This window comes from Emydura macquarii, unplaced genomic scaffold, assembly GCF_026122565.2.
Source record: "Emydura macquarii macquarii isolate MOO-44397 ecotype Brisbane River unplaced genomic scaffold, CSIRO-AGI_Emac_v2 contig_3295, whole genome shotgun sequence".
In the NCBI taxonomy this organism is placed as follows: domain Eukaryota; kingdom Metazoa; phylum Chordata; order Testudines; family Chelidae; genus Emydura; species Emydura macquarii.
This window is the reverse complement of record NW_027133432.1, coordinates 3861368-3888600: the sequence shown is the minus strand read 5'-3', so window position 1 is coordinate 3888600 and position 27233 is coordinate 3861368. Positions and strand designations below refer to the sequence as shown.

General features: G+C 36.3%; 1 protein-coding gene across 1 annotated transcript in view; it reads right to left on the bottom strand.

Moving 5' to 3' along the window:
• MYO6 (myosin VI) overlaps positions 1-27233 on the bottom strand; it is a 116612-nt gene that overhangs the window by 72227 nt on the left and 17152 nt on the right. The window contains 9 exon segments of the mRNA XM_067532704.1: positions 341-521; positions 3183-3263; positions 8226-8390; positions 9474-9571; positions 12003-12058; positions 14598-14703; positions 15390-15519; positions 17795-17868; positions 21768-21837. Of these exon segments, the coding sequence (XP_067388805.1) occupies positions 341-521; positions 3183-3263; positions 8226-8390; positions 9474-9571; positions 12003-12058; positions 14598-14703; positions 15390-15519; positions 17795-17868; positions 21768-21837 (961 nt within the window).

Sequence of the window (27233 nt, the reverse complement as noted above, 5' to 3'; positions counted from 1 at the left end):
AATGCAAAATTCCTTTTCTGACTCCTACCAAAGTCTTTCCAGGAAACCTACTTTCTGAACAATTTCAGGAGGGCTGCATTGGTGTGTTCGTATATTTTTTGATAAAGTAAACTTTCCAGGAAACCTGTTTTCTGAACAATTTTTTGATAAAGTTAGGGAACAGGTCTTTGAAAAAAGATGAGGTTGATCCTGGGCAGTTAGATTAACCTCAGCTATGGAGCAGATATTGAACAGGATTTTGATTTAGAATGTAGTATGCAGTTTACCCCAATTAGTCATCTAGTAAAAAAACATTTACACCATTTTAGAAAAAGAATATAATAATTAAATTTCATCGAACCTGAAGTGCTCCCAGCTTCCTCAAAATCAATATTTCCAAGGTGAAGGACACCAGCTACTACTCTGAAAAGATCAAGCTTCTCTGCATCATCCAAGCCAATCTTCTTCATTGCTGTGCACATTCTGTTGAAGTCTCCATGATCATCTAGCAGAGGATCTTTCAAGGAACCTGCTTTTAGGTACTATTAAACAACAAGAAAAGCAGACATTTAATCATATGATTGAAAGTAAATTGTAAATAATACTCTAGTTCATGAACAAAGCAGCACAAAACATGCAAAAACAAAACCATAATATACATAACGGGATTAAAGATATTACTATTTACACGTTTAAAATATTATAATTTGTTTTCAAGGGTCCAGGTTTATACTGGACTCTTACAACAATAACCAATCTTCAGAAGACACCTAACAAAGTAGGAGAGTTTGAAAGCTAGGGGAGGGGAAATAGGAATGGTTCAGCAGTAGCTGGAAGGACTGATGGCAAAAAGGAGTTGTGGATGATCAGTATATGAACTGGGGAGGGTTTCTAATCTTTCACAGGGAAAGCAACGTGGGGTGCTAATGACATCATTAAGTGGATGACATTGACAGAAGAAAGGAGAAGGGGCTCCAAGATGATTCAGAAGTGAGAGGAATGGGAGTTTTTCATTGAGTGGTTTACAAAAGTATACTTGTTTGCACTTCCTGTTCAGAAAAGTATATTTAATCGCAGTGTTTTAAAAGGTTAAAAAAATACACATCCACTAAATATTAAAGTCATATTTTACTGGTTGTTTTGACTAGTTTCAATATACCAGAATGCCACTTAACTGTATTAATTCAGGATGGCAGACAGTAAATTCCATGCAGCCAAAAGGCTAATCAAACATGTACACAATTTATAATTTTGCAATTAAACTTTACAATGCTTTAAATTGAAAAGAGTTCCTAATTTAATTGAAATGAGAGTCCATATAATATCCTAATGTGAAAACACTACTAACTGTAAGCTCAGAATAAAATATTGCATGCATTTGAAAGATTCACTTCACACAGCATTTAGACACACAAAAAAAAAAACACTACATTTTCTAATTATGTAAAATGATCACCTCATCTTCCTGATAAGGAAAAGAAAAATAATTTAAACATTAATTCACTATTCAGCTATTTCTCTTAAAATATACAACATGAACAAGTTTAATAAGTGACAGAGCAAAGAAGACCAGTTCCTGTCTAAAAAGAACTGGACAATACAACAGTTTCCAGTTAGATAGCTAGACTTGAGGTTCTAGGGGAATATGAAAACTTGTCTTTTTCTATTACTCCTTAGTAAACAGTTTGCCATCTAATCCCAAAGAAATATAGTTCTTCAAAGACAAGGGCATAATACTTAGTGTATCATTTGTTTCACTACTTAGTGGTCAACATGCATTTCCAATATCATCTCTTCCATTTAGTACATTTTAATTCAGATATTAACAATTGAATCAAACTGAATTTTGGTATAAAAAGGGTCCACTAAAGAACAATATTTCTGTAGCTCAGCAGCACAAAATGAGCTATTAGATTAAATGTTTTCTTTGATTGGCTTAATTATCTGACAAGACAGATGTTTATGAGAATGCCTTACAGGTTGGTGGTGTAAAGCCAAAATTTAATGATTCCTTCCCTCCACCCTCAACAAAACAGTAATAAGCCACTCCAGAGTGCACATTAATAAGCTATCAGTGCATGCGTGGGAGGCTTTGTCAGGCATTCAGCCAAAGATCAAGCACCTTGAGCCACCTGAGAAGTTCCCCAGTGGCCTTGTTGAACTACCTGAGTGGCTTACCGTTATCAGAATATCACATCCAGTCATTTAAATTATAGTTTACAATGTAACTAGGTTTTTTGGGGGTGGAGAGGTGTGATATTTCACACATTCCAGTCTGAAATGCATTGTTCCACTAGGAAAAATAGGTCCTAGCAGGAGGATAAGAGACAACAATCAAGAAAAGATTGTGGTGAAGGGAACATACCCTTTCTGGTGATTAAGTCATAATTTTGCTTTAAGAGTTGGTGTGTGGCTATGACATCAAAAGGCCTAACCAGCAAGTGAGATAATGGCTTTTGACAATCAGTGCCCCCAGTCACACTTCTAACTTGCTAACTACCATTAAATACATAATTGTCCAAAACTCCGTAACAGCACCAATGGAGAGATATTTTTGAAGCTATGAAAAAGGGAATTCAATCTCAACGAGTTATTCTTCTTGTGACAGCATAAAGTTTTACTTTCATTTTCTGCTTATTTGTTTCTGCATCTAACTCAGATGAATATAATTAATTATACAATAATTCCAAATAATTCTCTGGATAAATATACCATACCTAGCTATTAACAAAAGCAAAGCAAAAAGGGTGTCAAGAATGTATAAGTGGTAAACGAAAAATGCTCTGCAAAGTATCACAGCTTAGAGCAACAAGAATTTAAGATAACATTCTGTACAAGACATTTGTTTGATCTCTCATGGAAGACCTGCTCAGCCAGTAAGACAAATATAGGTATTGTAGTATGCTAAAAATTAAAAAGGGATTTTTAAAAAAAAATTTAGGGGTTACATTTTAGGCTATACATTTACATTTTTTTTTTTTAAAAAGTCCTTCAAGTATTGAACCTGATAATAAAATTATTATTCACACTCCAAAACTAGAACTTTAAACATGCCAGCCTTGACATTTCCCATTTAAATCTGTAAAGTAAGATGTGTAAAATCAACATTTAATTTTTTTCTAAACAAGTGTGATCTACATTTTTAACATTATCAGCATAAAACAATAATTTGAAGTAACTGAAAGTTGGAAAATACACCATACCTCAGGACTTTTGCGATTTTGCAATATTTGCTTGTCTGTATCTTTGGTAGCAAAGTATCTCGTGCAGCCACGATTTAAATACTACAGCAGAAGGGAAAAAAGCATATCATATTATAAATAGAATAAAAAAGCAAGGAAAAACTTACCTAATGAGCTAGTGCTGCAATATAATTACCAGCGTACTATAATAACCAAGAGTTATATTACATCTTCTAACTTCAACCTATGATACCAATCACACACTATCAGGCAATCAGGATTACTTCCTTGAAAACAATATCTTATTTATACCAATGGGATCGCAGAATTGGAAGAGGGGAACAAAGTTCTTATTGAAAGTAATTTAATTCTAGCAAAAGTACTTCTTGTAAGCGAAGTGGGAAGACAAGATCAGAACTAATAACTGAACCATTAAATCAAACACAGTTATTATAAGGAACATCTTTATGACTATAAAGACATATATAATTCATAAACTTAATGCAGCAATTAATACTTAATATGGCAATGATGAATTAAATCAGCCTCTATAAAACTTTGCAAGCAAATAACAAAAGAAAAGGTGCTACTTCATAGAAAGACAGCTGTCAGTTTCAGTATTTTAACTTTTCAACACCAAAGTACATTCTGTGATACTGAGTACTCTTGACTCAAGTCTAGTCTGTTCTCAAGTAAATTCAATTTGTGTAAGACACACATCCCCTGAAAAATTTAAAATTATATCTGAAATCTCTTAAAAAGTATCTCCATACCAAAGAAATTAAGTGATACCTCAGCAAAACAAAAGCTAATACTGATGACAATGTCTGACCACTGTGTGAAATTTCACACCAAAAGAACACCTTCTGTTGAAGGAAAATAAGCGTTTATGCCCCATTTTAAAAAACAAAACATATGAAGATGAAACTGGTACCTTCATTATGCGCTGCTTCAAAAGATAAAGGAAATGAAGGTCCAGATAAGGGGGAAATGGTTTATAACTGGACAAAATGTGCATTCCTACAGGTAGTAAAGTTCACCCTTGTCCCACTCCACCCATACATAACCACAGTCAAGTTTGTTTTTAGCGAATTGCATTGGCCTTCCCATTTGTAGTACGAAGTGACAGGTGGCATCAAATAATAAAAACAACATTTATTAGCATTTTACATTTTCAAAGTGACACACAAACTTTACTATAATTAATCCTCACAGAATTGTTATTGAGATTGGTAATTATTATCCTCGGTATTATAGATGCGAAAAAACCACAGCTGTCAAGTTTTACGCTGCTGAAAGACATAAGCTTTCCAGCCAGATATGAAAGCTTGTCTCTCACTAACAGAAGTTGGTCCAATTAAAAAAATTACTTCACCCACCTTGTCTTTCTAATATCTTGGGCCCAACATGGCTCCAACTACACTACATGTTGTTTCACAGGTGATCTCTCTCACAGATTCAAAAGTTACTGATTTCCCCAACACACTCCAACACAAGCAGTGGTTGCTGTGGACCAGGGAGTTTCACAGAATGTGACAGATTAGCCTGGGGTAAGTGGACAAGTAATGGTCTTTCTGGGAAGGGAGCTCGAGGCTGTATATCAGGGTGACTGGGCGAGACATCTGGGTGCTGTTCTCATACTGACCAGGTGAAACGCCACTTTGCTAAATCTTTTGGTTCCTTAGCTCTGTATCTAAAATTGGGATAATAGTATTTACCTACCTTGCTTAAGTATTGCAATGCATAATACAATAAAAGTTTGCAAAGTGGTATACAAGTACCAAGTATTAAGGTGTGACAGGTGGAAACAAACCTCAGGAATTTCTGGCTCCTACACCCTTTGCTCATCCCATTATACATATAAAGGGAATGCACCCCAACCATTTTTTGCAAATACCCAGATAATGATTAACATTTCCAGCAAAATGAAAAGACTACAAACTTTTTGATTAATATTTTGCTCTGCTGCAACAGCCTCTCAAAAGGATTTGTAAGGTCCCAAAAGCAGACTATTTAAAGGAACTGCAGCAGGGCATTGAGGTGATATGTTCCAACACATGGATAGAAATCCTATATGGCCTTTTTAAAATTACTTATAATTGGCTCTCAAAGCAACTGAAACTTTCCACTACGAATGACTGTGAGCAGAAGAAAACTAGATGAGAGAGAACTGATCTAATATTAAAGTGATATGATGAGGAGAATGCAAAGTACAATACATTTTAAAAACAGAAATGCTTCTCTGTGCATTGAAACACTTAAGGAGATGACCTCAGAAACAGTTTTGCAATTCAGAAAAAAAAAGTTTTATGTTTATATCAACAGGACTTAAGGTTTCCAGTGGAAATCTTAGGCTATGTCTACACTACAACCTATATCAGCAAAATTTAGGTTGCTCAGGGGTGTGAATATTCCACCCCCATGAGTGACATTACACCAACATAATCACTCATGTGCACAGTGCTATATCAGTGGGAGAACTTCTCCTGCCAACATATCTTCTGCTGCTCGCAGTCCAGTCAATTCACATACTAAGTTTAGGACAAAAAGATATTTTCAAAGCATACAATAAAAGATGCAGATTAGGGTTTTCAGAGTTTAACAATATTAAACACCAGTGTGTCATTTTCTTCAGCATGCAAGGTATTCCTCAACTATAAATAAATAGACACTGGGGATGGTGTAATAGATTGAGCGCTAAGAGGACTGACATTAGTTTGGGGCCTCAACCTGCAATCTTGAAATCTGAGAGACTACTTATATAAAAATGGCCTTAATATAAAAATGAAGTTTATGGAAAGAGATTTTTTACTTTAGGTTTTCTAAAATAATTATTTCAAGTTTCTGCAATAACTGAAGAAAAGATGATCCACCTTAGTGTCAATGAAAAAAGGAGGAGGAAGAGTTAAAATATTCCATTTGCTGTTTGCACAAATGAATCTTTCCCACCATATAAGTCATTATTTGAAAGCACTCAAATGCACATCTAAATAAAATGTAAACTACTTTGAAATTATGTTGACTGGTGAAAATAATCTTAACAACACATACTCAATGGAACTGAAACACCTGGGAGGCAATAATGTTTAAACATACATTTAGTAGTGAACAACAAATCAAATCAGTTTACAACCTGGTAAAATTGCAGAGAATAGCCAATGGGATTCTAGACTCCTTAAACAAATAAATCATCATATAACAGTAAAGTAATAGCCCTTCTGCACAGGCAATGCTGCCAGTTGTTAACAGCACTGGATTCAGAATGCTCAATTTTAAGTAGAGCATAAATCTGGCCTCCACTTTTATAATTCTGCACAGGTTTGAGATTTATCTCCTGCAGCAAACATGGATAGGGTAGGATGGAACACAATAAAGAGGAGAATTTTGGAAAATTGTTTCCACGTGATGCGAAAACAAATGTATTTGTTAAATTAAAAGAAACACCCCAAAACAAAAACACCACCACCCAACTTTTTAAAAAGTGTTTTAGGAGTATTTCTGGAATAATCATCCTAAAGAATAGAAGCAGTCCTTTCTTAGTTACTATACACACAATAGGCTTCATTCGTAATAGACAAACTGAGCAACAATATTAGAAGAATCATAAGAATAATTTATAAAACACAGAATAAAAAGCATTAAAGGTCTACTGCTATTTCTGGACTCCAAAAAAGTATTTGATAAAGTAGAGTGGCCTTTCTTAAAAACACTGATATTAGAGATGGGGTTTCGAGGCAATATGAAGACCTGGAGAAATATATTATGGGACACTTGCTCTGCCAGGATAAAAATTAATTCTAAACAATTTCTTCTACAAAGAAGAATCAGACAAGGTTGTCCTCTATTCCCCTTGTTGCTAACCTTCTTCAACGAACATCAGAACAACAGAATAGCAAGGAGTTTCAGTTAATAAAACAGAACATAAAACTGCACTTTATATAGATGATGTGCTATGAATGGTTACCAATCCAACACAATATTATTTTCTGAAAGAAATTAAAGAGTTCAGTGATAAATCAGGCTATCAAAATAATACTAAATCTGAAGCATTAAATATAAGGCTGAAGTAACCGATGATTAAACAGCTGCAAGATACATATTTGAGTTTGTATCTAGACTAAACAAATAAAGTACTTAAAAGTAAATATTTCCTAATCTCCATCAGCTACATGAATTTATTTTCCTCCCATTATTCCGAAAAATGATGTCTTGGATTGGAATAATACAACACTTTTTTTTTTTTTTTTTTTTTTTTTTTTTTGGGGGGGGGGGGGGGGGCGCGGCGGAAAGGAACTACACTATTGGAAAGTCCAAATCAACAGGTCCCAATCTCTGCATGGTATAAATTGTTACTGATCAATCTTGCAGATAAGACTATAGTTATGGGGAAGTAGCTAAGAACACATAATTTTGGAACAATGGGAAAACGTCTGGAAGAGAGCCAAAACATCATCTACCTGTGTAATCACTAAAGAAAATTATTAGAAATGCTTTATGAATGACACCTCTCTCCATTTAAGCTAAGAAAATTATAGAGAAAGGAGTCAACTTTCGATATGGAGATATAGGGTCCTTATTATTATTATTTGCTATTCCTGGACCTGCCTGCATATATAGTGCAATTCCCTAAAATAACAGTATTTTGGAGGAAAATAAGTATAATGTTCAAGATAACTGAAGCTAGGTTACCCACAGAATCCATAGCTGATTCCATTAGGTTACAGTCCAAAGGAAGGACCCCCTAATAAAATCACTACTAGCAGCCAGAGATGCAATAGATCTTTTTTATAAAAGAACAAAAATTCACCAACATTAGTGGCGTGGAGAAATAAAGTATGGGAAATCCTTTAAATGGAATATATATCAGATCAAGTAGATTTTATAATGAATGGTTATCATAAATGAATAAATAAATACACAATAGTAAGAAATCAACACCACAAATTGGTCTTTTAAAGGTAACAAATGGAGGTTACGAATAAGATTTGTTGATATTTGTTTGAAAAGTTAAATTATGTTTATAACAATATAAAAAGTTTTTTAACAAAACAACAGCAAGCTCACCCTAAAATTATCAGGAGAGCTTAAATACAGCTTTTGCCTAATATCTTCAGGAGCACCTGCACACAGCCTGTAAAAGATATGGTAATTCCTTTCTTCTTTGCCTTGCACGCAGATCCTGGATTTCTCCAGAAGGTAATGTGATACAAATCCACCAACCACCAAATTCTAGGAGGAAGAACAAACAATTGTGTTTTAATCATTCAAAAATGCAGACATTTTAAAATATATCTATTGGATCTGATCAAGATTGTTCCAACATGGTATATTCACTCTAAATACCCAAGAATGGACACTACCAGAAAAAAGATTAAAACGTTTTCTTAGATACTATTATATAAATCATATTAAACTATTTTTAAAACACAAATTAAAACAACTTTTGTTAAGCTGTATAGAATCACAGAAGATTAGGGCTGGAAGGCACCTCAGGAGGTCATCTAGTCCAACACCCTGCTCAAAGCACGGCTAACCTCAGCTAAATCATCCCAGCCAGGGCTTTGTCAAGCCACAGCTTAAAAACCTCTAAAGATGGAGATTCCACCACCTCCCTAGGTAACCCATAGTTAGAGGCATTTTTGGCACAAACAACTCAATCCAATAGTATGATTTCAGTCAGCCCCAAAATACCAGATATAGAATGAGGGTCCAAATTTTCATATAGACACACAGAAATGTTTACACCTCATTTAGGTGTGCAAATCCCCAAATGTTCACATGTAATGAATGCATACAGCTATATATAAATGTGCAATATTTACTTTTGCATACGTATCAGAAGAGTTGTGTGCCAAAATCTGGTTAAAATCTGTTAGGAACACATTTTTTAATGGAGGGGAGTATCATTTTTGTAGATTAAAATAATATTCCACTATTTTGGTCTCACAGTTGCCAGTAGTGACATGCCAAGGAGTGGCTTCAGTTCTATTTTTCAAGGATGGCAGGAGACAACTTTTCCCTTGAGACTAAAAAGCAAGTTAACCATTGCTTCCACTTAGTCTTTGTCTGGTATGGTGTGGTGCATCTGTACCCAGGCAAAAGTTGAATGCCATATTTGCAGCCCCTTGAAAATATAAAGAGGCTAATATTTTAATAGAGGAAAAAAATATAGTGTTCCTAAGAAGACTGGGGCGAGAAAGAGGACGCTCAAGCCTTTAAATACTCACATGATGGGAGGGTGCTACCCACCAAAATATCTATGTCAAATTAAAAAAAACAACTGCCAAATACCTAACTACAAAGTACTCATACCTTTTCATTGAAGTGGATTTCTACAAATTTTCCAAAACGACTGCTATTGTTGTTGCGAACAGTCTTTGCATTTCCAAAGGCTTCTAAGAGTGGATTGGCTGTTTAAAAATTAGAAAAGATTTTGAAAACTGATTCAAAGAAAGCTAGCAAAAAAAGTTCACATTACTTTATGGTTACAACACCTAATTAGTCCAAGTAACTACTGAGAATGACATTTGAAAGTTGAGTAAGTCTTACCATTTAGAAATAAAATGGAAGCAACATGTAAATACAAATTTTAAATATTCTACACCAGGCACAAAGTTCCTGAATCTGAACTATAAAAAATGTGATGGCTATCACTGAAAACAATTCAGCTAGTATTTTCCTAAAGAAAACCGAGTAAATAATTAATAAATAAAATATAAAATATGATGAATAATTTGAACTCCAAATGGATTGTCCCAAAATACAACTAATTTTCCCACCTATTCCTCAGGCAAAAGCATGAAAAAGTAAATATGAGTAGAACACGATGCACAGTCACGTTAATAAGGGAGGGAGAGGAACCAATTTAGCGGTCCTCTAAGAAAACCCAGCCACTAACCCAATACCATTTCATTTTAAGGACTTAAAATTGTTGTTAGAATGGTGCATAGCGAAAAAGGTAATCTCTTCAGTAGCAAGGACTCCAAATCACATAGCGTTTTATAGTTCCAAACTGGGACCTGGAATGCCCACAGATACATGTTGGTAGATAATGTTGACTTTGGAGAAGACTTGGAAGGTGCCTCCTATCACTAACTCTACCAAGAAGGTGGTCACATTCTGCAGTATCTGTAGCTCCCAAATAGTCTTCAAGAACAGTTACATCCAGAATGGATAAAATAGGCTTGCATAGAAAGAATCGTGTGGTAACTTAGAATTGTTGGCCACCACCATTACCAGTCTCTGAAGACTAAGCAAACAGGTGTGCTTAGCCAGTTAGTCTCTCCTGGGAATAACACAGTGAAGGCAGGGAATAGTGCAGCCTGAAATATCCCAGTCAGAAGGGGTGAGTGTGACACGATGCACCCCATGTACACCCTTATGGTGTGAATGTGTATCATTCATGTTCACCCTTATAGTGTAACTGTGTATTGTTTAATGCAAAGTATGTCTTGTAAGGTGTTTTTGGAATGCTCATGACATGCTGAACATTACTGTTATGATAGCGTGCTTCTACAAATATCACATGCATGATTATGAAGCTCTGCTATGTAATATTCCCAAATGTGCGTCTCACATTGTTTGGAGCAAATCCAGGCCAACGCTGCCTGTAGTGTGAGAGTTCACGCCTCACTGAGACATACATACAGGAACAATGGACTGACCTGAGCATCTGAGAAGTAATATTTACAGGCTCAGAAATGTGGATTATTGAATAAAAAGGTGACGAGGTCTTTCAGATCAGTTATAGGTTCTACTAACAATAGAGCTGTGGTGAGCATGCTTGTTAAGAAGGTGTTTAAACTTTGGTAACAATTGCTTCAAACGTGCAGTAGATGTTGTAAATAGCACAATTATTTCACAGCTTTTTCTAAGAATACCTACAGATACCAATCAACATCATGGAATGCAGCTTCAGGCATTATGTCCTACTGTCAGTCGATTTCTGAGATCCCATGGCACATGTGGATTTGGATATTTATATACCCAGCTGTAATTAAGCAACATCATGCTTATTATACCATACCATGAAACCAAAAAATGAAAGCTTGTCTACTTCTCAGAACAAGATCTAATGGCTTGAAGCTGAAGCGAGACAAATTTAGACTAGAAATAAGGTGCAAATCTTTAACAGTGAGGATTATTAACCATTGAACAACTTAAGGGTTGTGGTAGATTTTCCTTCACTAGAAATTTTTAAATCGAGGCTGGGTATTTTTCTAAAAGATATACTCTAGTTCAGGGAAGTCCTGTGGCCTGTATTATACAGACTAGATGATCACAATGGTTCCTTCTGGCCTTATAGTCTATTAATATAACAAATTAAAATCCTATACAGAAGAGATGGAAGTAGTATTCGGGATGAGTTGCTTTATGACAGGTACAAATTAACATAGCAGAAATATTAAGTGGAGAAATCTTATTCTTGAAAATTGCTTCTGTGTTTCATCCCAGCTTTGAAAACAGAACAAAACAAAACATAGCATTCCAATAAAAACCTCTGTTGTCAATGATGGTTTAGTAACCATCCCTACAAATATCAAACCAAGTAAGGCCCCTCACGTTTAATGTCACACACATGCTTATGCATTTGCAGGACCAAGGCCCATCTCAAAGAAAAATATTATTAGTGCTCAATATCTACAATAAATGAAACAGTAAATAAAGCAGAAGAAAATCTCAATCAAATATCTTTGCGGAAGATGGATCAGAGTAGGCCATTGACCTATTATGCCAAAGTTGGTTTCATGACATTTCAGTTCTAGATTTTGTTGTTATTATTAAAACAAATTTGATGTTTGTATGGCTGAACACTTAGTTCAGTTTAATAAAATACAATACCTTCTACAATTCTATCATCAATATCTTGACCAGTACCATAGGATTCAGTCAAATACCTGTAAAGAAAAATTAATAAAAAAAATAATGTCCATCTCTCTTTTACTGCCAAGTCATGCTGCCTCAGTCTAATTGAGGAAAGTGTTAATGTCTGCATTATACATTGGCCATTTACACAGAGGGGAACATATCTGAGCATTTTAAGTTGAATATTATTATACAAGTTCCCTGGGCATATGCATTTAAATAAGTGAAAACGCTCTTCTTTTGTAAGAGGAAAATATGTAATTTTGCTCACTTTAAATGTGTTTTTTGGTATTTCTGATTTCATTTTTACAATCTTTTAATATCTGTACATATATAGTATGTAATATATTATGTAAAAGTGCCCTTTTTAATCAAGTTGACCAGCATATTATTGCGCCATCTGCAGGTATTTATTTAGCTCTTATATAGCACTTTTCATCCATCCATCAAGATTTAAAGATTATTCACACATATATTTTCTATCAGCCTATAAACAAAATTCTGTGTTTGGAGTCTGGAGAAGCAAATTGCAGCTCCATAATTAAGACAGAGTTCAATTTTGCACTTAAAGAAGGAATTAAATTACTATTTTTAAAGAAAAATATGGTGTGTGCTCCAAAACTGCTTACACTAATCATAGCTTACACTTGATAAAAGTTTACAAGTAAATTTGTTAATTAGCTTAGAGGTTAAAATTAAATTGAAAAATGGGTCCTTTGAGAAATTTTGCATCTACTGTTAGACTTATTTGTACCGGTTACTTATCAGAAACAAGATACAATGCAGACCCTTCAAACATTCCACATAGTTAAAACCCACTGAAATTTTATATGCATGGGCTACATTTGAAGAATGTTTTTAAAGGAGTAATGGTAATTTCCTCTCGTTATTCTTCATAACAAGGTTGCTCTTTCACCAAAACAATATTCTGCTTCAGAAAATTCCACAAAGAACTCTTTTGAAATAACTGCCATCTCCTATTGTTCTCAACAGAAGCAAGGCCACAGGCTGTCCTCAGTTCAGATGCCCTCTTTCAAAATGTTATCCACATCCCATTGCTTCCCATAGGAGTGAAGCCAAATGGTCCTCAGGCTAGATTGTGGCCCTCTAAGCTGTCAAAAAGCAGAGAAGAACTCTGAGGAGCAGGTGATTTGGGGCAGTGGCCATCTTTTCTGGAGTTCGAAAGAAAAGGAAAACTGGACAATCTGCATGCAATGAGATGTGGGATGCAAGAGGGAGGGGGAATTTAGGGTGCATACAAGGGAATGTGCAGGACGGGAGGAATAGGGAAAGTGAGATGTACATTCTCTGCATTACAGTGCTCTGGCAAAGCAAATCAGCTGATAAAGACAGCTTAACTGCGCACTATTCTCTAGTTTTGCTGTTTCAGAGTGGCATAAAGCAGCAGAGCATATTATGCATTTTCCAATCATCAGCAATAACAAGTTAGTATTCTCAGAGTTTCTTGTTTACTGTTCACATATGAAATTTTTAATTAAAAATAACCCCTCTCCAAAAACAAAAAAAAAACCAATTCCCAATAAAACCCTATATTATGTTGTGGTTGAGCATACATATCAGTATTTTTGAGTTAATTACTTTTAACCTAGTTCAAGAGTTATAAATCCAGGAAAATCAGAGTTAAGGTTAAACTTAAAAGAAATACAAGCACATATACAAATACACAGTTCGGGCATTAACCATAATTCTGCCTTATAATGATGCTACTAGGGTAAACAATAGAAAGAAATCTAATATCTTTGAAATTCAGCTTCATCTAATCTGGGACACAAATATTAAAAAGCCAAAATTGAAAATGTTTAGTAAATTCCATGGCAGAAGTACAGTAAAAAATGATAAGTCACAGAAGGGTCACCAAATAATGTAGTATTCACTATATTGACATACACAAAAGCTTTTAAGTAGTAAAATTAATGTTTTCCCCCCAATATGTTGGTACGATATTTGGCTAAGAAAGAAAGACAAAGATTGACACCAAAAAAGTGTACCTTTGTGGGGAGGGAAATAAAACAGTGGATTATATAGTGGGGATGTTGAAAGGTGAGGCCTGGAATGCAGGAGGAAGGTTGGAAAGCAATGATTCCCATTGCAACGTGGTCACAGCACCACTGAGGGTTGGCCCATCTGCTCCCCCATCTCCATCTAGGGAGGGTGGACAAGCTAAACCCAAGTGGCTGCGAGCTCGTGCACCAGGTCACAATATCCAGAGCGAAGAGCTGGCCGGGCCCCGTCCCATGGGACAGGAGCTACCATTGCAGAGTGAGTTCATCACTGACTTCAATGAAACACGAGTACTATGAACATAGTGACCTTCATGCCAAAATCATAGTCTTACTTATCATGTTTGCATTTCTTTTAAGTTTAACTTTAGTTCTGAATTCCTAAAATCAGCTGAGGTTTGGAAGCATTCAGCTGCCTTGCTAGATCACTTTGAAAACATACATTAACAACATTGCAAATTACTGCAGAATTTAACTTTATACATGATAACTAATGTATCAATACGAAAGACTCCCACTGAATAATTTTTTTGGTTACATAAATACAAACCTCAGAACAAATTTTGTATTTTCTGTCTTGCCAGCTCCTGATTCTCCAGAAACTATGATGGACTGACTCATCTTGAGTACCTTCATGTCACGGAATGCTTTATCAGCTATAACAAAAATTACATTAAAGAATACAAACAAAGTTGTTATGTTACCCACCTACACATCAACTGTTAAATCAGAATTAAGTTATGATGTATAGGACACCTATTTTAAATCCCTTTGACAAAAATCAAAACTCTACACATTTAAATATCTGCATTACATCCTACAGAAGTCCATTTTTGCTACCTCCTTAACTTACATTACAGTGGCCCACCCCCAAAGACTGAAGGCTTTGGTGATCTTGTATCTTCAAAGAGGCATAGACCCACAAAGCTGCTGTTCCCAGGGGGAACAAATGCATGGCTAATAAACCAACTGATTTCTGGAGTTTATTTAATTTAATTTAATGATGGCAGTCTTTTTTTTTTTTTTTTTTTTATATTTTGGTCTCATTTTTATGATGCTTTGATTGCATTGTATATTAAACTTATATAGTCTGCAGTCTAAGCATTTGTGTTGGAGGGTAAATAGAAATTATCATTAGTAAACACAGAAGCAATATATCAAAGATGAGAAGATTTGTCATTTTAGCATTAATTTATCTTATTTTAACACGGTTTAAAAATAAATGCTATTACACATGTTAAATACCATATGATTGCAAGATGTGAAAAAGGCATAAAGGCATAAATGGTGTAATACATACAAAGGCGAAAAGGCATAAAGGCATAAATGGTGTAATACATACCTATTGCATAGACATGTGGTGGTAATGTCCCAAGTGATTTACCCTGATACTTTTTAATGGTCTCCAAAGAATAAAGTTTAGGAATGTCAAAATATGGGTTCACTGCAATAAGAATGTTGGCTACATAGGTCTGTAAACACAAAAAATTCATAGTAAACGAGCAGCAAAGTATTCAACCAACTGGTTAAAAGCAACTCTGAATTGCTGTTAAAGACAACAGAAACCTATCTCAGAGGTTGGAACAATGAAATTAGACTGGGGACACAATCAAATACTGCCAGAAAAGTCTCATAATGTAGGATTATATGCAACTAATGCTGACACCATACTGCAAGTGGGTTAATCGCTCTTGGAGCTGCTGGATTTCTTAGTGGTCTTTAAAAGACATCTCAGAGGAAAACAAAAATTTCAAAAGCCTTTTCTAAACAAAAAAATCATACCTAGTATAACTGAGTCCTTGAAAACATTCTATCCCTCCATAAAACAAGTTCTAACCCACAAAGTTGTGTATAACTTGTCAATGAGCACTTGAAGGTTGCTGTGATCTACACAGCTCACTGTATTATCATGTATGTATGTATGTATCTCATTGATCTTGGCTGTATTGAACATCAACATAAATCCATATTCTACTGGAATAAAATTCCATAGAAACACAGAAAAACATTATGCAACAGTTATGTAAATAATATAGCTTGTTAAAAAATCTGGAAAATCATTTGGGTGAGACAACTTTATATTCACTTTTTAAAAAGTTTAAATAGTTAAACAGCAAAGGTAGCAGATCATACAATCCTTCATAGCAATACAGGGCTATTTTTCTGACTCTCAGTTGCAGCCAGACCAGATAGTCACATCACCTTCAATTCCAGGGGCAGGGACGGGAGGAATGAAGTCTTAAAAACACGATCCCCTCCCTCAGAAAGGAATTATGTACGTGGATAAATTCTTGAATGTGTGTGTGGTGCTCAGATACCACAGTGATGATGACCAGATTACATAAATTAATAGTTAGATGCCTGAGGATAAGACAAGAGATAGTCTTGCACAAAAAGGCCCTAAAAAGCCAGATGATGAAGTAATTCAGGCTAAAAAGTTTTCATTTGTTGTTCTCTGAGTTGAGAATACTAGAAAACTCCAAGACAGGGGGATTAATGCAATGCACGTATTCTGTGTTGAAGTGGAGAGAGGACCGCACCTGTTCACAGAAAGGTTGTTACAGCTACTTCTATTCTCACTATTTCACTGAAGAAAATTGTATGTGTAAAGCTGTTCAAGAGTCATCAGTACTATCATTAACTTACTTCTAGATAAATTATCTACAACTGATTCTGAAAACAGCATACAAAACAATCTTGTTTACTCCAATTATATTTGAAGTTACCAGAGAAAGCTAGTTACAACACAAATTGAACTAAATTGTATACAAATTAGATACTGGGAAACATATAGGTAGCATTTATTTAAAACAGTGAAGACAAATTCCTGAGCTGAAACACTGTTTCACTCTCATATTTTTTTGCTTCACATATTTGTTTTGTGTATTTTGGGTTTTTCTTATTTTTGTTTTTAACTGCAGTCAAATTATTGACACTACCATCTTGGTTTGTAAAGTGGATGACTGGCATTCTTGATTCTGTAAATAATTTATAACGGTATAATGTTCAGTGCAGCAGCAACTGAAAATGAGAGAACACAATTTTAGATAGGAAAGCTTAGGTCTAAATAAATACATTTGAGTACAACTGGTTTTTAATGCAAATGTTACCTAGCACTACCATCTCAATGCTGATTTCTTTTTTAAAAAGGTGAAGAAAAATAATTTTATATAACTGCATGTCAATAACTGGATTCCCCCCCCAAGATTCTTGTCTCTCTTCTATTTCACAGCTGTCATTGCCAGGGCAGATGGCAAGGACTAAATGTAATTTAGTCAGAATTCATTAAGTATAATTAGGCAATTTGATAGCAATATAAAAGATTAAGATGGTCATCTGAGCTAGAAAGTGTCAAAGGAGGCACTTGTTTGCTTCGTTCAAAAATAATGAAGAAAAAGAATCATCTTTGGTAACAGCAGACCTACTGGCAAAGTAACATACCACAAGGATTGCAATTTGCTACACTGTAGTAAAATAATGAACTAAATAATAACGTACAGAAAGTCCAAAATATCCAATTTACCTGATTGACTGACTACTTCAACCCATCTGAATCAAGTGGCACACCAGACATCCCTTATAAAAACCCTAACATTCATAAATGCTACCAATTCTACTTGGGCATTTAAATCCTTATTTTCTGCTATAAAACAAAAAGGAACAAAAATATTACATAAAAAATCAGAGTATAATTAAATTTAGTTGGCATATGATAGAGTACATGCTAACGTAATATGTAATACTTACATAAATTCTGTCTTTACAGTACCGCACTTTGATATTGTGAAGGAGTGTAGCCTCATTTAAGTACATTAGTGAACCTGCAATTTAAAAACCCATAAACTGTTATTTTGACAAATAACCATCTTAGTGTATGATCACTCAACTGAAATTCAGATTAAGAAGAATTTTGCTTCCCCTCCTCTTTTTTTGTCCATGAGTGGTTTAATCCTGGTGATTTCTTCAAAACCTTTTAAAGGAACACTATCAACTTGAAGAAATATAATTCTCTCTGGAAAAATGTCTACCTATATTTTCCATGTAACAATAAAAAAAGAAAAATCAAAGAATATTACTTTCTTCTAAAGTTTAACAAAGAACATTGGAGCATGGGAGTGTCAACCCCTGACTTCACTGCGTTAGTGACACCAGACCGATCTCCCTCAACAGATTTTCCCTCAAGTACATTCCTGCTTTCCTCCATACTGTCCCATACACACAGCAACAAACTTCTTGTCAAAATCCATAAAGGCACCAGTTTATCCTACTTCAAAACCTTCTCTGCCATTGTGCATACAGAATAAAGCTATATAACAGTGAGGCAATTGTAATTGCTAATTCTTAGCACATCCCTCTGATCCCTGGACAATTGCCCTGACCATATTTAAAATCCCTGCTCCAAACTCTGTAGGAGGCAAAGAAACAATTAGAAAAATTTTTAACATTAGTAAAATTATCTATTTTTCCTTAACCTCATTTCTGAAAATGGGCAAACCACTTTTACTAAAAACTTTAAAAACCCATTTTGAGACAGAGAGCAAGCACAGAAAGTTACAGACGGAATGGTTAACATTTGGCAAAGCTATAAAGAACTGAAAACAGGGGCTAACAATGGAAAGTGTTAGGCAGTCTTAATTCTAGGGCATCACTACCAGCTCCATTAATGTCAACAACAGCATTATCCCTAAAGATACTCTGTGTAAATCTCTTATGTAGAGCTTCCTCAACCTAGGAATTTCCTCTACTCCTTGTCTCTTTAGTTTCCTGTTAGAGATTCAAACCAAGAACACACACATCCTTACTCTTCTGTTTCAAATAAATCCTCAGACTGCTAAATTTTAAACAATCAGAAGCACAAAATAATCTGTTATTTCAGTTGGTTTCCTTTGTACATTTGACAGTACTTTGTTGAGAGTCAAATTTCACTCTTTTCTTTATGTTCAGTTGTACTTCCTGTCTTGTGAGCTCTCTAACAACTCTACCGATGCATTGCTCATGTGCATGTGTCCACCACACCCTGTAAGAAGACGCTGATCCACAAAATGGAAGAAAGTGACCACTGTTTCTGAATTTGGGCCAGGAGGGGCTCTTTTCCCAGGATTCCTGCACAGAAAACCATGGGTTTTTTCCCTCAACTTCCTGAGGCTCAAAATGACTCATTATTTCCAAACACCAGAAACCAAAAGTTCAGTATAAAATGGTACAAGACCTCCTACCGCTCAAGCCTTAAATTCATGCACAGTTACTGAACATTCCACTGCAATGAAGTTATCCAGTTCTTATTGCTGAAGGTCAGCCTTCCCAGCTATGTCAATCCATAGGGACATCACAGAAACCCCTTGGAAACTCTGAGGCTAAGCTGGCAGCTGATTACCTCTTCTTCATCTTCCTCATGCTACACATCAGCAATCAGAGTCCAACGGACCTTAGCGGCGGACAATGGGAGCTCGGCAACAGCAACAGACCCATCTGCCGAGGCCATTCACCCACTTCAGCAGTGAGCAATGAATCTGTCTCCCACCCAAATGTGCCAGACCAGCTTGCAGCAGAAGCAGGTTCCCATGGCCCCGCTTTAGCGTGTACAGCTCCAGCAAGAAACAATACTTTCCTTTCTGGAACCGCTCAAGAGTAACTTGACTTCACATGGTCAGACTCAATCATGTATCTCCAAATAGGCCTCGAACATGTGGGCTGCTTAGAGAGGGCCTTTTTTACCATAGGAGGCTATGAATAGATACTAGCAGGATGAAAACCCCTTTCCTGCATGTCTAAGCCTTCTAAGGTAAGGTTAATGAAGGAAATACTCAGGCTTTATCTCAAGCAGAAGCTCCCTCTGGCCTGAAAATCCCTCAAATTGTTCCTCAGCCTATTTCTCCAACTAATTTCTCTCCTCCTGAGATTACAGCTTGAAAGGCTCTTACTGAACCAGACATTCAGGTACTTAAATGAGATATTTATTTCTTATCCATATATTCAATCCTACCAAACTCTTTATCCTTTTCCTTTCTAGTGGGATTTTACTTAGATAGAAAGAGATCCACCATTTGGCTGTCTCCTGCCTCTTGCTCAGAGGCACTAAATACTCCTCCGCTTCTTTCCACAAGATCATCACAAAAGAAAATGCAACAGACAAAAACATGTTAAGAGCAGAGGAGATAACCAGACAGACAGGCAACTTCTTTCTACACTGACGGTGGAGTCACTTCCTCTTCTGATTTCTCCCAGGAGTATAATTCAGATTCTAACCTTGTGAGGAGACTGTATAAATCTGATGATTTGGAGAAGCTGATTTCTTGAGAAAAGAGATGATAAATCTGCATAGACCATTAAAAGAGATACCCCTCAAAATGTAATAAAATATAGGGGGGAACAATCCTCTCCGATTATTGCATCTTTAGAAAATACAGCCAAGTCAGAAAAGTTATTTGAAAGGAAGAAGAAAGCAAGCTTAACAAGAAATGTTTTAAAGATCCCAAGAATAAAGGGCCCAAGTTTTGTTCTGTCTGTAAAATAAATTAAAATCTCTTCTCCCATCAAAGGGTAGTTGCTCCAGTTGAAGGGGCTATTATTCTTAAGCTTTTTTAATGAGAAAGTCATGTGATACAGTAACAAAAGCCTTACTAAAGTCAAGATATATGACATCTACTGCTTCCCACCATCCACAAGGCTTGTTACTGTGTCAAAGAAGGATATTAGATTGGTTCAAAATGACTTGCTCTTGACAAATCCATTGCTAGGAATATATTGACTGTTACTTTTCTTATTTTCTTCTAGGTGCTTACAGATTGATTGTTTGATTATTTGCTCCGTTGTCTTTCTGGGTACCAAAGTTAAGATGACTGGTGTATAACGCCCTGGGTTATTATTCCACTTTTTATAGATATCAAGTGTCAGGACTTGTTTTCTTCATTGTTACAGAGCAGCTACAAGGCTATCTAGGTGCTTTTGAAAATCTCACCCTCTATGTATTTTATATTAAGAACAGCAGAAGCTAGTTTCGGTGACCACGTAAAAGGCAATCTCAAACATTCAGACCAGCTAGCACACTATCTCTGAAGTAAAATTTAAAAAGACAACTTCTTCAGTTTGTTTTTTAAAAATAAGGCACTCTGCGGACAGACCTGATAGCATAATTCTAGACACTGCTGCCAGTTTAAAAAAAGAGGAAAAGTACAGAAGCGTACAATATCCTTAACTTTTGGGGGTATATAGCATCTCTCTTCCATTACTATCCCCAAACTTGAGAACTGTCTGACAAAGCAGGTAGTTTTTCACCACATATCAAAAGGTCGAATCAAGACCTGAATTGCTGCACGTAGCTCACTCTACTGTCCATTAAACTGAAGAATTGTGTCGCTACTGTACACGGATGCACATTTGATTTAACATGTAAATCAAATTGACACTTGTTTAGTTACAGTTTTATAACAGTAGTTCAGCTCACACACTGGAATGAAACATTCTCCTTTTGCACGCTCCTTTGAGAATAGAGAACAACCATAAATACAAGGTACAAGTGCCTCCTAAAAATTGGTTTAGACACATTCATGGATCTTTATTGCTATAAATGCTATGTGCAACTTCAAGCAAACAAACTAACTAAGAGAGACTATATCAACTTTATAAGTAGTACAGATTTGGTTATAAAATAAATGTATCCTTGCAATTATACATACACACACACACACACCCCACACACACACCTTAATGCAGTACTTACAGTTATCTTCCACATCCTTTTTACTGTCCTCTTCTGCAGGAAACACTTGGTTGATAACAGCCAGAAAAGTCTGTCACATAAAAACATTGATATTTTCAGAATTTCAACTGCAAATGGGAAAATGACTAAGATATTGTGTGCTGTGTTTTAAATAAGTGCATTATGTGTGTTAAGATAGTGAAAATTGCCATTGCTATATTTTATTGTGGCAGGGTTCACTCAACCACCACAACAATTTACTTTTACTGCAGATGCTCCTAAGGACCTTGATCAAGGATCTGGACCTCATCATACTAGGTAATGTACAAACAAAGATATACCCCTGATCAAGAGCATTTATCATTTTCGTATTTAGACAAATGGAGGGATGCTACTGGTAGAGATAGCTGCATTAAAGCAATCACTATAGTCTCAAAATGTACTACTACTACTTAGCATTTTTCATCCATAGATCCCTAAGTACTTTAAAAGTAAGCACTATCCCCACATATTTAGATACTGCAGTAATGAGCATTATACAAAACAGTAACACAGTTATATGTATTTTACTCAAAAGGAAACAGACTCAGAAAGAATGTGACTTGCTCAGAATTACACAGCAAGTCCATAGCACCTCCAGGATAAGATCAAGATCTCCCGATTCCCAGTCTAGTACCCTCGATCATACTACAATACTCCTATTCCATTTAAATGCATTCCCATTTAAAAATACACTACATTAGCTATATAATAGTAAAACACAGTATATTCCCAAACACTTAATTCTGATTTTATAACAAGCATTTCCTTTAGTCCTTTACTTCAGTTACACAAGAAAAACACTTAGCTACAGTTCACCACTCACTGGAACAAATTTGTAACAAAAGCAAACTTGTCTCTTTAATACTCCAGAAACTGTAATTTATATAGTTTTAAAAAAGGAAAGGGAAACATGCAAGAACAGATCTATCAGTGCGCCCACAGTGTGCAGACATGCTGTTGCATTTTTAAAACAAATTACACGGTTTTGTTCAGACATTTATCTGATTGGATACAGAATGCAAAGGTGATTTGCATTAGGGAATTGTAGCTATCTATGAATGACCAGAAACCTTGTTGTACCAATGAATGTTACAGTTGCCATGCTGTTACAAAGATAATTTCCATAGGGAGAAGGGGATTAAGGCAGTGAGAGTAGACTACTTGATCTAAATGGCAAAAGACAAGCAACAAGATCTTTGTCTATCGTAAGTAATGATCTTAGCATTTTAAGTATATCTATTTAAAACTTTGCTCAGTGAGACACTCTCATGACAAACATCTTGTTTTCTGTGATAGTCTAAGACAGGTATAGACGGTTACTCCTCTTACTTGATTACAATAGACACAATATAATGTAGGTCACAGGATCTAAATTTGCACACAGCATTAAGAAGCCACAACTCCAATCAATTTTGAAGTGGCAGGTTTCTTACACTGAAGCATTAAAGTGTCTCTAAACCAATGTAAGTGTTGCCAGTTGGAAAATAATAAAAAAAGCTTCCATGATTTCCTTCCCTGGTATAGAAGGCTCTTCATGGACCACTTCTTGTCCTGACACTCCCTTTCTTTCCCCACCTCCGACCTCTCATTGTTATTGTGGTAAAACATTCTAGAGGAAGGGCTACACACAGTCTTGGAGATGGTCAGAATCTAGATTAGCTAGACCTCCTCAGGAAATCTATATAGCCTGCTAGATACAAATGTTATTCAGTGGAGCGTTTTGCAGCCACGGAGAACCCTAAGGATTCTACGGCATCAGAGAATGCTGCAGATAGCTATTCAGAGGTTTGGCATATTAGATAGAAGTCCCCTAGAACTTAAAGGTGCACTGTATCTTGTCACAGTAGATACATACTAGTTTTCCTTCTTGCCTCCTCTATTCTAGACAAAGCTCAGCACTCAACCTGTTCATTCCACATAAAGCAGAACAAGACTGGGTGTACAGGAAAATCTGACTTCTCAAAATTCTTTAATTTCATTAACTGTCCATGTCTGCTCAAATGTAATGTAAGTGTAAACACACTGTGGTGAGGACTTAGTTTGTTTGCAAAAAGAGAATGAGTTATGATATCCAGCTACTCAACTGAATCTCTCTTTGCAAAACTAAGCTCATATTTTTTCAACATTTTACAGATCTAAAACCAGCTCCACCAGAGCAGTCAATAAGGGAGTGAACAATATCTCCGTGTCTCCAGTGCTCTGTCTTAAGAGCTAGTATATAAAAGTCTTTGAAGACATATGGTAGATAAATTTAATGAAAAATAAATAAGAGCTCATACTGTATCAAGTCCCTTTTTGGTTGAATGATGCTTTTGCTTTCATCTTTTCCAAGATGAAGGGTGGAATCATTAGTAGAAACTGAAGTACTAGAAATGCTTTTGGGGACATAAGGATCATGCCACAGTACACGGAAATGGACTTATGCCTTATTGGAGTTTCCCTCCAAGCTGAGTGGTCTATTACAATATCCCATTTGAATTTAACTTTTAAAATATTAAGTGATGTAAAGAAAATAGGAGTTTCAATCAGTAGTTAGTATTTATCTCATCTCCTGTTTAGAATATGAGTTTAGTTTCAGATATGTCTATGAAGAAAATAACTAATGCATGGCACAATTCCATCACTGCATTACTTTCCAGGTGATTCCATTTATCAGATGAAATTTACATGTTTCCAACTACTATGGACAGGTAATTTAATATATTAGATTTTAAAACAAACAAGTTATCCTAACCTCATGATTAAATATTTTTCCCAAGGAAACTCTTACCCTAGCATTGCACTTTTTAAAAATGTTTTATTTTAGGAGAGATCATGTATTCTTATCATGCTTAGTAAAAGTTCCTTGTACTATGAAAAAGTTTCGGATACACTCAGAGAAATTGAGAGAGTATTATTCATAGGAAATACTATTAAAGGAATTTCAAAAGACTACACAGGGACATCACCACAAAATACTTAATTATTCAAATATGCTGCACTGCAACCACTTTAAAAATAACTTATTAGCTCATAACTTTGAACTCTGGATATTCTGACTTCTCTCACCAGAAGTGTGGACTCAAGTAATCTCATACACTTGGCTCTGGAAAACAATTATTTGGTAGTGTAAATCAAAAGAAGCCTTCTCCAGAGGAAGGAAGGAAGAGCACTTGCAAACTGTAAATTTTAGCAAACAGAAGTTAATATTAAAATTTAGTGTTTTTAATTAAAGGTTTAAATGCAATCAAAGGAAATGAATCATCCAAATTAAGCAGCAAAAATAACTATTCTATCTTGGAGTGCATGACATCTTTTCAAAGTGTCAATTTTTTTTAAAAAAGACTCTAAAACTTAAATTAACTTTCTACTAGTGTTATTAAAAATATGCAGCCTGTATCAAAGATGCAGGGTTTAGTATCATGGATTACTGTGTAAATCCCTCATCTGCCTGAGAAGCTGGTGCTATACTTGGGATGAGGTGCTTTCTATTTAAGGAGAATTCCAGTCATTAAGAACATAGCGCTTTGCCCAAACTTGCTTTTTTTCTTCTTTTTAACCTATATGGAAAGGGCAACATTCCAAATCCCCAGTGAACCTAACTGCGTCAGGCTAGGAAGAAAGTTTATTTCCTACATAAACAACAGTGTAAACACTTCCAGAAAGGTCTAGATTATTGGCATAGATGTAGAATGTTATCAGCCGTGTTGTTTGAGGGATAGCTGAAACAATCCTATTGTTCAGGCTTCTAACAGCTTGCAGACCTTTTTAACCTTATTGTGTGGGGTATACAAATCCCGCACTGGAGAGCAAAGAGATAAGGAACAGCCCCGGTGGCCCCACCCAGCCACACCTGCGAGGCCTGCACAAACTGGAGGCAGGGCTTTAAAAAGGGGGAGCAGAGCAGCTCAGAGGAAGAGAGCAGACAGCTGCCCTGAGTGCTGAGGGGAAAGTACTGCCCAGAAAGCTCTTTGCATGAGACCTGACTACACAGACCAGTGAAAACCTACAAATGAGAGATAAGTGACTGAGTGGGCAGGACAGAGCCTTGATAGAAGTGACTTACTGCTAAAACTAAAGGAGACAGGGATAGGAAGTGCTCCAGGGAGGGTGGCAGCTTAGTACCCTAAGGTGTTGAGTGTAACTGCCCACCATTGGGACCTGGACTGAAACATAGTGGAGAAGGTGGGCCCGGGCTCCCCTACACCTTCCCAAAGAACATTACAACAACAGTGGCCCACGACCTGAGGCAACAGGCCCACTAGATTAGACTTTGACTGCTCAAGGTCCCCACACTCACTGTGCAGAAGGGGAGGACCAGAAACTCTTGGGATGGGGTGCTGAAGGGCAGAACTGTTTCCAACAGGGAGATGACCCGCCTATTTCCACCTGACCACTAGGAATGGAATAGGCTGAAATAAGGGCAGTGACCTAAGGAGGTATTTAACGTTGGAATTTGTATAAGGGTATGTCTATACTGTCGGCAGCAAAGTCACCGCTGTCAGATCGATCTTTCTGGATCGATTGAACGGTCAGTGCAGACCCGCTCAATCAATCAGGAAGTCGACACTGGTAATCCACCTCCTCAAGTGGTGTAGCGCTCTGTCGACGGGAACACAGTTCCCATCGGCACAGTGCAGTGAAGACAGCACACAGAAGGGAAGCATAACAGTCGACGGGAGTTACTCAAGCTACTCTGCGTAGCTCGCGTAACTCCCATCAACTGCCGATAAATTTCCAGATAAGTGTAGACCAGGGCTCTAACTTCCCTTTTGTTAATATGTTAAGAACATTAAGCTACAGATCCTTGACCTTTTTGCTTTGACATTCATACACCCACAATAAAGCTTCCTGGAGGAACTTAAGGCTGTGCATCACTGACATATCATTGTAATTAAATATGGACTTTGCAGAAGCCAGAAGAATAAACTTTATTTGTTGGCTTCTCATCTGGGGTCCACGAGAGCAATAATCACTTCATTTGTGTATTAATTTTAAACATGTCAAGTCCAGATGGACTGCTGGTCTTGCAATAGTTGACCTCCTCAGTGTGACAGAGGCATCTAAAGATCCAACACTAGATTAATCAAGCCTGAGAACTACAGCCTTTCTAGCCAAAAAGGTCTAAGTCGTATCACTGCTTCTCTCTCATCCCTATCTTTTCTAATTTCCTGAGGACCTGTGGAAAAGCATATATGTAGTAGGGAATTTGACAAGCTTTGTAAGATGCCATCCCACATCCCAGATCCTGACAGGGAGGCTGTAGAGCATTTCATTAACTACTTCCACATGCAAAGAGGTCACTCACCAGCCCACTAAACTGACCTAAAATGAGCAATGTATTTCCGAGAGCAGCGGCCACTCTGCGAATCTGACTTTGCCATATAAGCCTTGGTGTTCTCATCTCCCAACTGGCGAGCAGTGTGACAGTGGGAGGAACATGTCTGGGTCCAGCTATGAATTCCA